This window comes from Pteronotus mesoamericanus, unplaced genomic scaffold, assembly GCF_021234165.1.
Source record: "Pteronotus mesoamericanus isolate MK-2021 breed Mesoamerican mustached bat unplaced genomic scaffold, CSHL_Meso_final scaffold_54, whole genome shotgun sequence".
NCBI classification, from domain to species: Eukaryota; Metazoa; Chordata; class Mammalia; order Chiroptera; family Mormoopidae; genus Pteronotus; species Pteronotus mesoamericanus.
Window position 1 is genome coordinate 7,093,422 of NW_026555321.1, and position 15,444 is coordinate 7,108,865.

The following is a 15,444-nucleotide window of genomic DNA, read 5'->3' on the forward strand; positions in this document are numbered from 1 at the left end:
AAATAAAACCAATGCAAGACCAACCCAACAAAACACTTTGGAATGGTAGATGATATTTTGTGGTCATTAAAACTTGTTAGCACTTGTTTAGCTCTTCCACAACTCTTTCCTTAGGCTTTTTTAATCTCTGCATTATTGTTACTTCTAGCCTTTTCAATATGGATATGAGTTGAAAAGAGGTTTTAAAAGCCTAGCTTTTTGCCTAAGAAATTGTATAAAGTTGTATAAAAATTGTATAAAGAAATTGTTTTCTTTTTTCCATTGTGCCTTGAGTGAGTTATAAACAGATTTTATTTCATCTTGAGCCCACCTTGATATCATACAGATGATGACATTATTGTCTCAAACCTTCTGAGTACTCATCAGTAAAATGGTTGAAGACAGATTTAGCATTCTCAACTCTGAGGTTTTTTAAGAAACACAATGGGGAATCTGTGTCTCCAAGTGAATGCATACCTATTGCTCCTGATGGAGGACAATCATAGAATGAAACCAAAGTCCTGTGGCACAAAGTTGTAGAATGCTGTACAGGTAATGTCTGTGGGTGTTTTTGAAATCAAGTACATTTTTAAAATGGACAATCCTTTGATCTACCTTCTTTTTCTTCCCCCAAAAGGATCTTCTTAAGAAATGCTACTCTGCCAAAGCATCTTACCTCTTCCAGCAGGATAAATTCTATGATGTCAGCTACGACACAGGAGACAAGTCTATCCAGTGTAGCAGGAGACCAGATGCGTTCAAGTTCTGGATGAGCTGGAAAGCCCTGGGCACATTAGGCCTTGAAGAAAGAGTGAATCGTGCTCTTGCTTTATCTAGGTACTTGCATATGTGTGTGTGCCCCTGTATGTCTGTAATAGATTCAATGACAGTAACATTTGCAAGGTCTGTACATGTTATTCCATTTGCGCATTCATTCTTTTATCTGATAACCATTCTTCCAGTATCTACTATGTGTTAGGAATTGTGAACAAAGTATCCTTACCCACTGCCCTCCAGGATCCTAGCCTAGTAAGAAATACATTTAGGTGCCAAAGCAGACAAAGTACAGGTGAACTTACTTTTTGATAAGGAAGGTTCCCTGGTATGTTCAGGAGGGTTGCTGGCAAAGACTTCCTGTGGGAAGTGACATTCAATGAAGACCAAAAAAAGGAAGGACAGAAGAATGATCTAGGCCCAGATTTCCAGATGGGAGAGAGATCATGGTGGCTTCAAGAACTCGAACAGGAGGTCTTGAGACTATGGGGCTAGGGTAAAGGCAGAAAGGTAAAGGAAATATGGAAGCCCCATGATTGCTTTCCTTTTGGTTCATTAGAGATAAAGCATGTGAAATCACTTGTAAAGACATTAGAAAAGCTCTTGACATCTGAGTGCTGGACATTTGCCACCTGAACTGGACTCTGCTCCTAAGCTTGAATCAGTGGGTGCCATTGGCCAGGCCACGGACAAATTTAGTTTTAAATGTGATTTGTTGGGCCTGAATGGCATAGGGTTAACTTTCATGGTGTTAAAAAAATCAAACATTTGAACATTTAAAATATTTAAAAATAGGGAGATTTGTTAAAAATCTAGAATTTTGGCTCGTATCGAAAGGTCAGAATGCTCTTACTCCCACATGGTGACAAGCTGCTGAACAAGATGCCTGACTCTCCAGAGAATGGTAACCCTCCTACTTCCTCCTGTTTTTTTTTTTAACTAATAGCCTATTTTACTATAGTATAGAGGTGCTAGTGCTACCATTTATAAGTTTTGTGATTTGCACAAGTTTCTTAATCTTTCTGTACCTCAGTTTCATCCCAGAAACATGGAGAAAACAACAGCCTTTAACTATGATTATTGTTATGAGAATTAAATGAATTGCTATTTGTAAACACTCAGAACAGTACCTGGCATATGCTACATGCTATATGAGTTTTAGAGTTTTTTGTTTGTTTGTTTGTTTTTACCTACTTGGCCACGACAGGTAACAGAATTTGTGATCTCTGGTTTGGATAACCTTTCCTTCTTCACTCCTTGTTCACATTTCACTTGCAAAACTTTAAATGTTCCCTTAGAGACTTAAAAGAATTTCTCTTTCTATACTGGGAATGATATGGGTGCACCATGCAACAGTAATGCTCTGAACATTTCTGTGGACTGTCTAAAGACCCTGTATCTTATAACAACAATTATTTATTCTAAAAGGCCTTCACGTTGGCTGGAGTGACTTTTTCTCAGTTTGGTGACTGTGGGGTAGGAGGGGAGGGACTGGGTCTACTCTCCATATTTCTTTCATTTTCTTTGGATCAGCAGTCTAGCCAAAGCATGTTCTTATAATGGAGCTGACAGAAGCCCAATAAGGCAAGCCCACTTTAACCTCCTGATTGTATCATATCTACTAGCATTCCCATGGCCAAAGCAAATCGCATGGCCACAGTCAAAGTCAAAAGGCAGGAAGTACATTCTGCCATTTTGCAGGAAGAACTGCAAAGTTACAGGGCAATCAGCTTAAATAGAAAGAAAGGTAAAGAGATGGCTTTGACATTTCAGAAGACTGTTAGAAGTCAACAGTTCCAGTGATTATGGTTTAAGAAGTAGTTTGAAAAATCTGTGAATATTGTATCAGTTAAAACTCTTGGTAGTAAGTGACAGAAACCTTAACTCAAAGTATTATGAATGAAGAAGATAATTTATTATTTCATGTTACTTATAAGTTCGTGTAGTGATGACTTCTGAAATGGCTTATTCTAGGGGCTTATACAATATCACCAGGCCTCAGTTTCTCTCCATCTAGGATGTCTGGTATCCTTCATGTTGGGTTTATTCTAATGCAGGAAGATAGCTGCCAAGAGTATCAGATCTATGTCCTCCCAAGCTCAAGTTCAAGGCCAAAAGGAGAGAGTTCTCCTCTCTCAACAATCCAGAGGAAATTTTACATTATTTCTGTGTGAAGCAAGCATCCATCACTGAATTGGTCACTGTTGCTAGGGAAAGGTTATACTCCCATTGGTCAGGCTGACCTGTATGCCCTCCCTTGGCACAAGGGTGACTGTCAATTCCTCCCATAGAATATATACTGAAACTAGGTGAGCAGGGTGCCTTTAATACAAGTATGGTTAAAGCGCCTGGATCAGAAATAGATAGAGAACTACCCAGTGGTGAGAAAACTGTCTACCATAAATATTGATAGTTACTCATTAAATTAAAAGAAAAGTTCAGAAGTCTCTGTTCACTTTTTTGTGTTTTCTTCTAATATTTAAGTGTGGTAGAATCTCTGCATTATTTTGTCTATACTGCTAAGTAATTCAATAACAGGTGTCTTGAAACAGGCTAGATATAAATATTTGATGATTGTATTTATTATGAAGTTAACATTCATCTCAGGGTGGAATTTAATTTATAGTCAAAGGGGATTTTCTGAATTTTGCAGAGACATTATCAGGAGGATAAATGTTAACATTTCAATTCAATTCAACAACATTTATTGTTTGTAAAAGTTTGTCAAGTTTGAATTGAATTGAATAGAATGGAATTAACATTTCAGTGAGCATAACTGCAGACTCTGTGACCTATATTTAATTATTTGAAAAATAATCCCTCCTCTTTCATGTTGTTACTCATAATAGTTTTTCCCCTGAACTTCCACAATCATGCTATCCAACATTCTATTCCTGGGGTGAGCTAAAGTCTTCTTGTTTCCCCACCACCAATACCAAGCAAAAGCTGAGTCCTTTTATGCATGTCACTTGGCATGAGTATAAAATTATAAACTTGGAGGAAGCTTCTCTAGGATTAAGAATTATATTAAGATAGAAACATAAAGTCATTATTTTTGTTATTTTATTTCCTTTTAAATTGGTTGATTGGTTTGTGGTCCTGCTTTTTAGGAAAAGTGGAACATTGTCTCAATTCTGGGAGCTATTCTGTTTGCCTGAGCCTATGTGTGGTGGTCTAGTGGTAAACTGGCTTTCAGGAGGAAAAAGCCCCAACCTGTAACATCTGTGAATTTCCATGGAGTAAATTCCCATCATGGAAAATTGCAAGCCATCAATAGTTGCAGTTTAAAAAATTCTGGAATATTTAACAATTAGCTCTCACTAACCAGTACAATCTAGCTCTAGCACACCATTGATTCTGTGAGTCAGCATAATTAGTTCAAACCACTGACTAGTGAGAGTTAAAATACCATTTCCCACCACACCCATTGACCCTAGACCGCTTGTTTTAGATATTATGTAATAAAAACAATTCTCATTCATGGTGTGAGGCTCTACCTGGAATAATTTCTATAATTGCCAATTAACACTTTTGTTTCCAAGAAGTATAATATCATTCAGTAGATAAGAACTCTAACAAAGTAAAGATGCAAATGAGGATTGTGTTAGTATTTGGAGTGTACCTCTATTACCAGTAGCCTAAGGTAATGTAGCTAAGATATCCATTCCCTACACCCTAGGTCAGGTCTCTTAAATACCAAAAAAGCTGTGCAACTCTTTTCCCCTGGCATCTTGCAGTAAAGATTGCACTGACCCCATAGAAGCAATGTTTTCATGTTAATGAATCAGAATGGAGCTTAGTTTTGAAATGTTTATATTGCTTTTAAGATTTAAGGACCAGATTTTGGTGTACTGATGAGCTGCCCTCATGATCATACAACTTGCTCCCTTTTCTCCTGGGAAAGCATGAACAGGCATTTTCAAGAGAACAATGACTCCTGTTTTACCAATTGTCAGAAATACAACCAGAAGGAAATATGTATTGCCTGGAAGATCTTGAAGACTTTCCTGGCTTCCATTTGACTTGTCATTCCAGTTGGTGACAGCCCATTTCTCAGAAGAAATAGGAATGACTAAAAACTTGCTTTCTCCTTGGGTTGTTTGAAAATCAGTGGCATTGGGAACCAAAAGCACCGTTTGATTGAAACCCAGATGGCTGAGGTTTAAAATCACTATCTCCAGCACAAGGTGGGGGATTGTGCATCTCTGATTTTGGACTAAGAAAGTTGAAAATGTTTTACAATTCCCAAGGCAACCTGTTGCTGAGGGCACCTTCTAGGCCTTTGTTATGGCACTCGGGTTAATGGATATTCACTAAGGGGTAATTTTTAAAGCAAATCTGGAAGAGTCAGGTGTGTAAGTCTTCTCAACAACAACAAACAGCTCACAAGCTCCTGTTCTGCTCTTGTTAGGTCTCCAATGTATCATTTATTTATCCCCTTGACACACAATCTCTGTAATTTCTCCAATGGAATTTATTTCACTGACTTGCATGAATACCAAGAGATTTATTGTTGTCAGTATGGAAAAGGTGAGCAGTTTACACAATGGCACTTTGGTGTTAGTGTATTTCTCCAGGTGACAAGAGGAAGAGAGCCAACAAGCCTATGAAGGGCCAACATTTTCTTTTTTTTTTTACTGGTAATTTTTTTTTAAAAATCACAATTGCAATAGAATGTAGCATGCAGGTGTTTGTGATGAATCACAAGCCATGCAATATGTCTTAATAAATGCAGAGCATACAGAAAGCAGATGGAAAAAAATCCCAGGAGTTCTGCAAGGCTCCATGCATCAGGAAAATTTCAAATGAGGAGATGAGACTGGGAGAGAAACATGGTCCTGAGTGCTCCAGGAAGACTAAGTGGCTGGTGAATTGAGAAAGGGCCTTGAAAGGCCATTTCCAGAAAGGACAAGTGCAATGCAAAGATATTAAACTCATTTAACAAATCAGAGAATTGAGGGTATCTCATGTTAGAAGCACATTTTTATGCAAAGGAAGAGGAAATGTTTTAGAGCAAGATTGTCATTAATGTATGCTTCAAAATCAAGCCAAATTCTTAGTATAATGTTTTTTACCCAGTAGGTTGATGAAAACTCTTGCTCATGTATTTTTTTTTTTAATCTTTTCTCTTTTTGCTAAGCTTAGTAAGAAGGATGGTGATGAATTTTATGAAGCTATTGTTGCTTTTTGGACGTATTTACCTGGATGCTTTTTGGTATAAGTGGCTTATGATTCCTGCATTATGTCCCAAAAACTCAATGTACATCTTTTTTGGAGGCTGGCATCAGATAAGAATAGTTTTTTTAAAAATGTATTTCATCTCTAGGCTGTTTCCATATATTGAAAAGAAAAGTGAAGAATAAATCATTCCTGTGAATGTAGGCAGAAGTGACTCAAAACCTTATTTTGATTCCCTCCCCAAACTCATTGCATTTAAGTATTTATTTATTTATTTTTTTAAAGGGTAAGGTGCCCTATAGAAGAGGAACTTCTAAACTAGTATTTCTGAAACTATGCTCTGTAGGATAATATACTTCTAGAACATCATAATAAATGTTCTTCCAAAAAATATTTTCATGGTCCAATATGCTTGGGAAATGCTAATGACTATATTATTCCTCTCTTGGAGATTTAATGTTCATTAGCTCATTAAAGGCTCTGAGGGGGCTTATAATATAGAAATATTTTTAACTGTGCTTTAACCAGTATGCAGACACTGTTAATTGCTCACCTAACAACCATTCTCCCCTTCTCCTTGCCAACAGAACCTTGGTTTGTTTAGGTAGCAAAATTCCAGCTGGGAGCATTGGTCCAAGCCAATCCCCATTGCCAGCAATTACTTTAGGGTTGGATATACGACTCCACTTCAGTCAATAAGATAGAGAAGAATTCTCTGAAGGCATCTGAGGAAAATATTCTTATGTAAATAGAGAAAATGCTTTTGCTCCAGCCCCCCTCTCTTTCTTCTTGGGACACTGCTGTGCAAGGATGTGATGTATGGCCCTGTGGCAGACATCTTGTTGAACATAAGAGAATTCACTAACGCTGAGTGTTTGGCAGGCTGACATGATAGAAAATGCCCAGTTTTTGATGACAGTATTGAACCATCTAACCAGCTCAATAAACATCTTTATAAATTAAGCCAAGTATATTTCTAACTGTAGACAACATCAATTTAACTGATATGCCCAGCGTTGCTCAAATGTATTTGGCAATGGAACTCTTTATGTGGGAAAACTATTGACATGGTATGTCATAGAGCATGGTTTGGGAACTTTGGTGTGAACCTTTGTTATTGTTAAAATAGTAACTCTTCCCCCAAATCACTTCTACCTTCAGTGCAGTTGGAGTGTTACACTGGGCTTTATAGGCTCCAAGAGTGACTAGGATAAGGACATTGACACTGACCAAACCCAGGTCCACATGGTTAGCAGGAAGCAGACCTTTAATTAAGATGGTTAAGCTCTGTTTTAGGATGCCTTTCTCCTGGGAGCAGCTTTAGCCAGTTTGACAGAAATATTTTAAATTGAGACCATTGGTAGTATGTGTAAGTTGTACACTGTTGAAACCTGTTAGCGAAGGATTTTACCAATCTAGTTTCACATCTCCATTACATGCATGAGGAAACTGAGGCAGGCTCAGGGAGGCTAAGAAGTTTGCTTAGTCACAAAGTGCATTACCTACACATGCAGAATCTTCTGTGATCATTCTGTGCATTTCTGGAGATACAAAGCTTTTCTGTAGGCTCAGGAAGTCCAGGATTAGTGTAGACCTCCTCAGGATGAAATCATGATGACATTGGCTTTTGAGCCAACAGATTGTCACATTTCTGTCTGAGAAGGCGAGGAAAAATATGGTTCACAAGCTGTCCTTGTATAGAGATTGTATGTATCTGTTTTATTTTGTGCTTTACATTTTACCTTTTATTAAGTACGTTTTCAAAATCACACAAATAAGCACAACTATGAAACTTTGCAAGGAAACATAAAAAGAGAGTTAATAATTCCTACCTCCCTCGTCGCATCCCTCTCCCCTTTTTTAGGTAAACATTAACAATTTACTTGTATCTTTCTGTACTTTACTCCATGATCATATATAATTGTGGGCAGGGGTTACTTTTACTTTTCTTTTTTACAATTTCTTAGAAAATAGAATCATATTATCCACATTTCTTAGTACTTTGCTTTTACCTCTTACTAATACATCAAAAGAATCCCTGTGGTGTAATCGAAGTAGACATAATCCATTTTTTAAATAGCTGCATTGTATTACATTGTGTTGCTGTGATATATTGTATTTTATGATTTGCCAATTTCTGGACATTAATCTTATTTCTAGTTATTTTGTGTGGAATGCACACACATAGATTTAGATACAATAATGTATATATACGTGTGTATGTATATATATGTATGTGCATATATATATATATATATATCTATCTTTAGTAGTGATGCTTTTTTTTCTGGTAGATCAGAATCTCAAAAGTGGTTTGTTACATCATAATATATGACTCCTATTAATTTTAAAAGGTTTTCAGCAGCTTTCTGTCACATTTTCACTAGCATTGGGTGTTGTCTCTCTTAAAATCTGTTCTTACTATCGCATGGGCAACATGGCTCAGTATTGTTTTAATTTGCACTTCTTTGATTATTAGTGATCTTGAGCATCTGTTCTGTTTTTTATTAACTGTTGGAGTTGTTTTTTGTGAAAGTTAGGCAGTGTGCTAAAGGTTTAAATCTTTATAGCTACATAACGTCTCCTGAAACAATATTCAGAGAAAGGAGTATGTAAAACATCAAATACTTGGTGAGTGTGTATATGTGTGTGTGGGAGAGGGAGGCCTGGTCACACATTATTGTTCAAAATGAAGGATCTATGTTATTTAGTTAATAATAATGGAAGTGTATAAGATTTTGTATAATTCAAAAATGATATAACCTATATGCTTATGTGAAAAACTATATAAACAATTTTGGGGAAAAAAGAACTGAGTCCTGTTATCTGATGTATTCCATATCTACATTCTAGAATAGCCTTTAGCAAATGAACATAATGATAATAACCACCTCCATTTCACAGTTTCTATATTTCACAATTTTTAATGTATGATTTAAAAAAATTTTACAACCATCTTTTGAGACTGAAAAAATAGATCATGTTATTTCAGTTCTACAGGTAAGGGAATTGAGGCTATAGAAGTGCATTTTTTTATTGTCCTTAAATGTTAATAGGCTGTATGTAATTTAGTGACAGGAATATATTTCATATGGTTGTACCATAATTCCATATGACCGGACCATAGTTTTCAAAGCTGGTCCTCATTTCTGAGTGTGCTGTTTCTTCCTTCCTCCCTTTCTCCCTTCCTTCCTGTTTTCTTTTTCTTTTTCTTTTTTTGTTATTAGATATAAAATCACAATAAATACCCTAGCAAGTACATTTTTGTCAGCACCATGATCATTTCCTTATATTTGACCCCCACATTTGAAATATTGAGTTAAGTGTTATGAAATTTTCAAGGCTCATGATCAGATGGCTAGTTTTCAAGGCCAACCATTTCAGAAGCCTTCTCTATTTATATAGGCTGTAATCAATCCCAGGGGAAAGGTATCAGTGTTAATTTACTTTATATTCTCAATGTCATTTTAGTCTTTTCTCTATCATATTCTATATCTCATGTATCTGTACCCTTTGCTTACGGTGTGATAATTCTCTTTTCCCCGACATTCAAAATGACTTCATAGACATTTTACCAATGGCTACAACCTACTCACTTGAACATGATACCAGTAATGAGTTTTTCTTCCATCTGTCCTGGCCTTGGAAAAGATGATGCTGAGCTTCTTTTATCTTGAGTGAAATTACAAGCAGGACTACACACAGGAATCTTTCTCCCCAAGCCAGCTAGGTAATTTAAGTGCCTATACTAAATACCCATCTAGAATGTGAATGTGAAGCCCACATGTTCAGAGAGATATATCCAATTTACTTTGTGTGGATTTCGCAATGAGATTAAAGTCTGATGCTAACATGTGAGATAGACATCATTTCATCAAAAAATGTATCTTTTTACTTAGGCCCCAGGTGATGGCAGTAGATTCGGTAGTGTCTGCCAAAATCCATACCTATGCATATACCTGAATCATTACTTGTCTCTAAGCCTTGCATTTCTAAGCCTTATCTCTGCTTTAGAAATAGCATTTTTGTCATTTGCCAGTCATGTTCGTGGAATTTTCAGATTTCAGATTATAAAACTTGTGTGACTTTTTGTGTTTTTAGGTACCTAGTAGAAGAAATCAAGAAAAGAGAAGGATTCAAGTTACTGATGGAAGTAAGTACGGAATTGTGCTTGTGATTTTTGTCAATCAACAGTGATGAAGGTGGTAATTTTCTAATCTGTTATATGTCATTAGTTTTTGTGTTGCAGGCTTAGAAACAAGTAATTAGCTTAATTCATAGAGTCCATTATGTTAATTTACTCTATTAGTGAGTATTTTTCTTTTGTTGGATTCAGAGAACACACTTGCCTTTACATATTGAAAATTAAAGTGCTCAATAATAATTACCAAGGATAATACTGAATAAATTATGTCCTCTATCTTGATATATAAATTGCATAATGATTGTACTGCAAATATTCAACTGTGCCATAGTGGTGCCTGCATGTGAAAAATCAATTAAGTGAATCTACAATAATGCATATACGGTTCTCTTTTTACAAAGTAATGAGAGCATATTAGCTTTGGAGCAATGGGAAAATAAGTCATCTTCTTGTAGAATTGTTTGCTCCACATAAGAAATAGGTGGTTACAAAGATAGAGAATATAGTTTTTTTCCCCTCAAATATATGGTTAGAAAATATGAAGAGTATTATTTCATTCTGATTTTTAAGAAATAGAAAGTGTGAAGTTCTCTTAGATCTCCTTATACATACACTCAATAGCAATTTTTAGCCTAATGTAAAAATCATCTAGAGATTGCAGCCTGGGAACCTATGTTATATATAAGCAATCTGGTTTAGTTAGGGATTCATTTGTTTGGCAATATTCATTGAACAATTGCTCTCTGCCAGGCATAGCCCTAGGAACTGGAAATACAAGACAGGGAAGTTTACTGCTCTCATGGTGCTTACCCTCAAATGAACCATGACAGGTAATAAACAAGCAAATTAACACATAGGAAATATCAGGTAGTGAGAAGTCTTATGAAAACAAATAAATTCATGAGAGATCATCTAGAATGCATAGAAGTAATTAGTTGTGGATGTGATAGGTACTATAATGGAAATAAGTAAGGTGAAATGTTAAAGCAAGATGGGAGTGGGGGATAGCTTGTTTGTTCGGGTGGTCCAGGTACAGCCCTCTGAGATTATCTCTGAGGTGAGACCTGAATGAAGGTAAACTGCATGCCATGCAGTTGTCTGAAGGAAAGGCATTCGAGGTACAATCAATAAACAATGCTAAGGCTTAAAGCTGGGAAGAGTTCTATGTGTTTGAGGAGCCAAGGAAAGGTTGCAGTGAAGTTGGAGAGGTGGGCAGAGACCAGATTAGTAGGAATCAGGTGGATCATGCTAAGACCTTTAGCTTTTACTTCAGCGTAACCATTGGTGAAGTTTTAAGGAGACAGGGGTCTGACTTCCATTTTAGAAGATGATGCTGGATATCTTGGTAAGAGAGGAATGGAGGATGGGGTGGGGTGAAGGGAGGACAAGGAAAGAATATACAAGACAAACTGGGGGACTGTTGCAGTAGTCCAGATCCTCAGACAAGTACTGGCAACCCTGCTCCAGAGAGTTCTGGCTGTGGCTTCCACCACTATCTACAAAGAAACTTGAAGTTCCTGAAAAATGGGGATATAAAGACACTTGCAAAGAGGGCAAAAGAATCCATATTTAAGTGACTTTCTGATAACACTTTAAAGAGGCAAAAAGACAAATTTCAAATGTGGGACATTCCACAGGACAGGTGACCGGTTTCATAAACAGGGCAGTGACATAAATAAAAAATAAAGGAGAAAGTGGTGGTAATCACTTTAGGTTCAAAGAGAGAGAAGAGACATAACAACTGAATGCAATATATGAAGCTATTAGAATCCTATTTTGAACATGCCAATTGTAAAAATTAAATTTGAAACAGTTGAGGGAATTTCTAATATGAACTGGTTATTGGCTAATACCGGGGAATTTTCAAAAATTTTCTTAGCATGATAATGGCACTTATTAGCACCATTTTTTTTTTCTTTCACAATTTCATGGGTAGAAGATGCGTGCTTAGCATAGATCTCAGCAACCTCAACATGCAATGCTTTTTCTTCCCTTATTAAGTGGAGAGCTTTCACATTTTTACTTAAAGGGAGCACTTTATGGCTTCTCTTTGGCATGTCTGAATTGCCAGCATCACTACCATTGCATTTAGGGGCTATTTTTAAGTTAAATAAGGGTTGTTTGAACACAGTCATGGTGATACCATAACAGTAGATCTAATAACTCAGATGGCTGCTAAGTGACTAATGAGCGGATGGTGTCTACAGCATGGAGATCCTGGACAAAGGAGTGGCTCGTGGCCTGGGCAGGACCGAGCTGGATGGCATGAGAGTTCATCATGCTGCACAGAATATCTTGCAATTTAAAACTTATTTCTGGAACTTTCCATTTAATATTTTCAAACTGCAGTTGACCACAGGTATCTGCAACTGCTGAAAGTGTATGTGTTTTCACTGTTTGGCAGAAAGCAGTGGGAGTGTTAAGTAGGACACTGAAAACAGTAAATGAACACAACAAAATAGAGTGTCCAGTACTTGAATATCTTGTCCTGAAAAGAGCATGAAGAACACATATCTTCTTAAAGATGATTGAAAGTTATCCTTTCAAATGAATTCTGCATTATTCATAGGAACCTGAAAATTGTATCTCTGTTTCCCTGTGTTAAATCTAAGATCTAACAATAGATGTTTTCCTAGAGGTTTAGTCATTCTTATACTATCTTTCACATATTTTATTTTGATCTCTTGGGAGAGTCCTAATTATTCAGTTTTTGCTTTTCTTTTCCTGAATTCTATGTTAGGCAGAGTTATTTGGGTTTCATAGACTTTCTGAATTACAACGGCTCTTCAAGGACATCGAGTTAACTTTCTGCTCAGTGCAGGGAAGCTCTCTTGGCAGTACCTGTAACAGGAGGTCAGTCTGCCTGAAGACTTCCTGTGTCAGCAAATTCACAGTTCATTCCTCTCCTAGGAAGCTTTATCTATCCATATTCTGGTACTTACTGAATCCTACTATTGATATATATCAAGCACATTGCAAAATATAGTTAACTTTTTGTATAGTTTTATTCAATCACAACAGCCTTCTAATTGCTAAATCCAATGCATTATCTTTAATCTTCATCTTGTTGGACTTCTGCAGCATTTTACGCTATTATGTGCTCCATTGCTTCAAGTTCTCTCCTGTCTTGGTTTCTTTGACTTTCTCAGTTTTTCTCCTTTTCACGTGACTTTTTCTTCTCAGTCTCTGTGTGAAGGTCTCTTCTTCATTCATTTGTCTTTAGCCCTTCGTTGTGTTCACATATTCTCCCTAAAATGCTTTATCCCTATCTAGAGTTTTGTGAAAATAGCCTCAGGAATGTCGCCAATGTTGACTTGTCTCCTAAACTCTGGCCCTTTGTGTATAGATATATCCTGGAATTTTCAATTAGACTCCCATAGGCATCTCAGATTCAGCATTTCCAAATTGAGCGTGTAGCCATCTTTCTTACCAAAATTCTACATTCTTTATTTGGTCATTAGAAATATGATCCATCAGCCCTGGCTCACGTGACTCAATTGGTTGGAGCATCGTCCTGTACCTGAAAGGTTGCGGCTTCAATTCCTGGTCAGGGCACATACCCAGGCTGTGAGTTTGATCCCTGGTCTGGGCACATATGGGAGGCAACCAATCAATGTTTCTCTCTCACATCAATGTCTCTCTCTTCCTCTCTATCTAAAAGCAATGAGAAAATATCCTCAGGTCAGAATAAAAAAAGAAAGAAATAGGATTTATTCAAACAAAAATCTTGACACTGTCTTCACTATATCCCTTCCCCTTCACTGAAATGTATCTTGAGTACCTTCTCCACTCCTGAAGCCACTGCCTCCCATTACTCCTCAAGTAGCTTACTGTGTCCTAACTCTTCTTCCACTTACAGTCTTAGTCCCCTTCCGCCCATCTTCATGCTGCAGCTACACTGTGGCCTTTCTAAAATGATCTCTGATCCCTAGATTAAAACTCTCCAATGACTCCTTATTGCCTCCAGGATCAAACCCAGACTCCCAAGCGCTGCACATGAGGAAGTCCTTCATGAAATGACTCCCATATTTAACAAGCTTCACCTGTCTTCTGTACACCTAGCATCTATCCATTCCAAGTATGTGTTATCCTCCTAAATACACTGACTTCTACATGTGCACCATTCCTTTCACCAGGAATGTTTCTTGGATTATCGGATATTTCTTCTTGTGTAATGCTCATTCCATTGCAATTTAACTTCCTGTACCTAGCGCCATCTAGTCTCTGAGTGCCTGAAGATATAAAGTATAAGTCATGTTTCTAATCCCACTGCCTATGCTAACAGAACATAGAAAATGTTGTTCATTAATTTCAACATTTTGGTTGCCCTTGTTTGAAAATGCTCTAATTTTTTAATGTTCTTCTTCAAATATGGTATGTAGAAATTAACATAGTGATGTATCTCACAGATTTTAGTGAGGTTATTTATCCACTTGAAAAGGCTATCTCTTTCTACCAATATAGTCCCAAATAATAGTCACTACACTAATAGAGTTCTTGCTATATGCCAGATATTATACTAAATACTGGTAATAAAGGATCAAAACAACTCTGTGGGGAAAACAATATCATCTCCATTTTATAGATTAGAAAGCTGAAGCACAGAGAGTTTGACACTTACCAAGCAAAGACCAGCTGAAGGTGGAATTTAAAGCTACATCCATGTGACCTCCACACTCGGTCTGTTCATGCTACTCAGTGCTGTGCTTGATATTTTTCAGTAATCTAATCAGACATTTAAAACTTGTGAGCTTGAAGTCTATTAAAATCCATTCTTCCCCCTTTCTCCATTCTACATTTGCATGATTATTTAAATCTACATGCCAGATTCTGTATTTATATATATAAAATCGCATACTGCTAGTTTGTTTTTATTACTATTATTGTGATCTAATGACACTGTAAACAAAGGAGATGAATTTATTTTAACATGACTCAGTTTTAGAGAATGCAAGCTACTATATGTTAGTGACCACTGACTTTTTCCCCATGGGGTTTCATATCATTTGCTCATAGATCCTTGCTGGAATTGGCATCAAAACACTTGCTTTATTTTTTGAAATATATCTATTTTTTTTCTCTTTGAAACTCAGGGTAAAATTTTTTCATCTTTTCTTTAGTGACACTTCTCTATTAATTTTTAAAGATTATGACAATGCTTTTATTTCTACAGATTTTTTGTACCCTTCACTATCATCTGTTTGGTGTAGACATTTGGGTTCCTTTTTATGCCTCAGTGCAAGAGAACATAGCCTAAATGTGTCCTTAAGACACCAGGATGTCAGGCGTTCACATATGTAGGGAATTAAGTGGCACGTGAATGGTTCTACTCTGAAAATACTCTTTAGTGCTTTGAATCCTCTTGAAGA

The 15,444-nt window shown here is 36.7% G+C and overlaps 1 protein-coding gene across 1 annotated transcript in view; it reads left to right on the forward strand.

Annotated features, from left to right (window-relative positions):
* GADL1 (glutamate decarboxylase like 1) overlaps positions 1-15,444 on the forward strand; it is a 132,686-nt gene that overhangs the window by 57,699 nt on the left and 59,543 nt on the right. The window contains exons 11-12 of the mRNA XM_054595724.1: positions 617-816; positions 10,033-10,084. Of these exons, the coding sequence (XP_054451699.1) occupies positions 617-816; positions 10,033-10,084 (252 nt within the window). The remainder of the gene's footprint in view (positions 1-616; positions 817-10,032; positions 10,085-15,444) is intronic.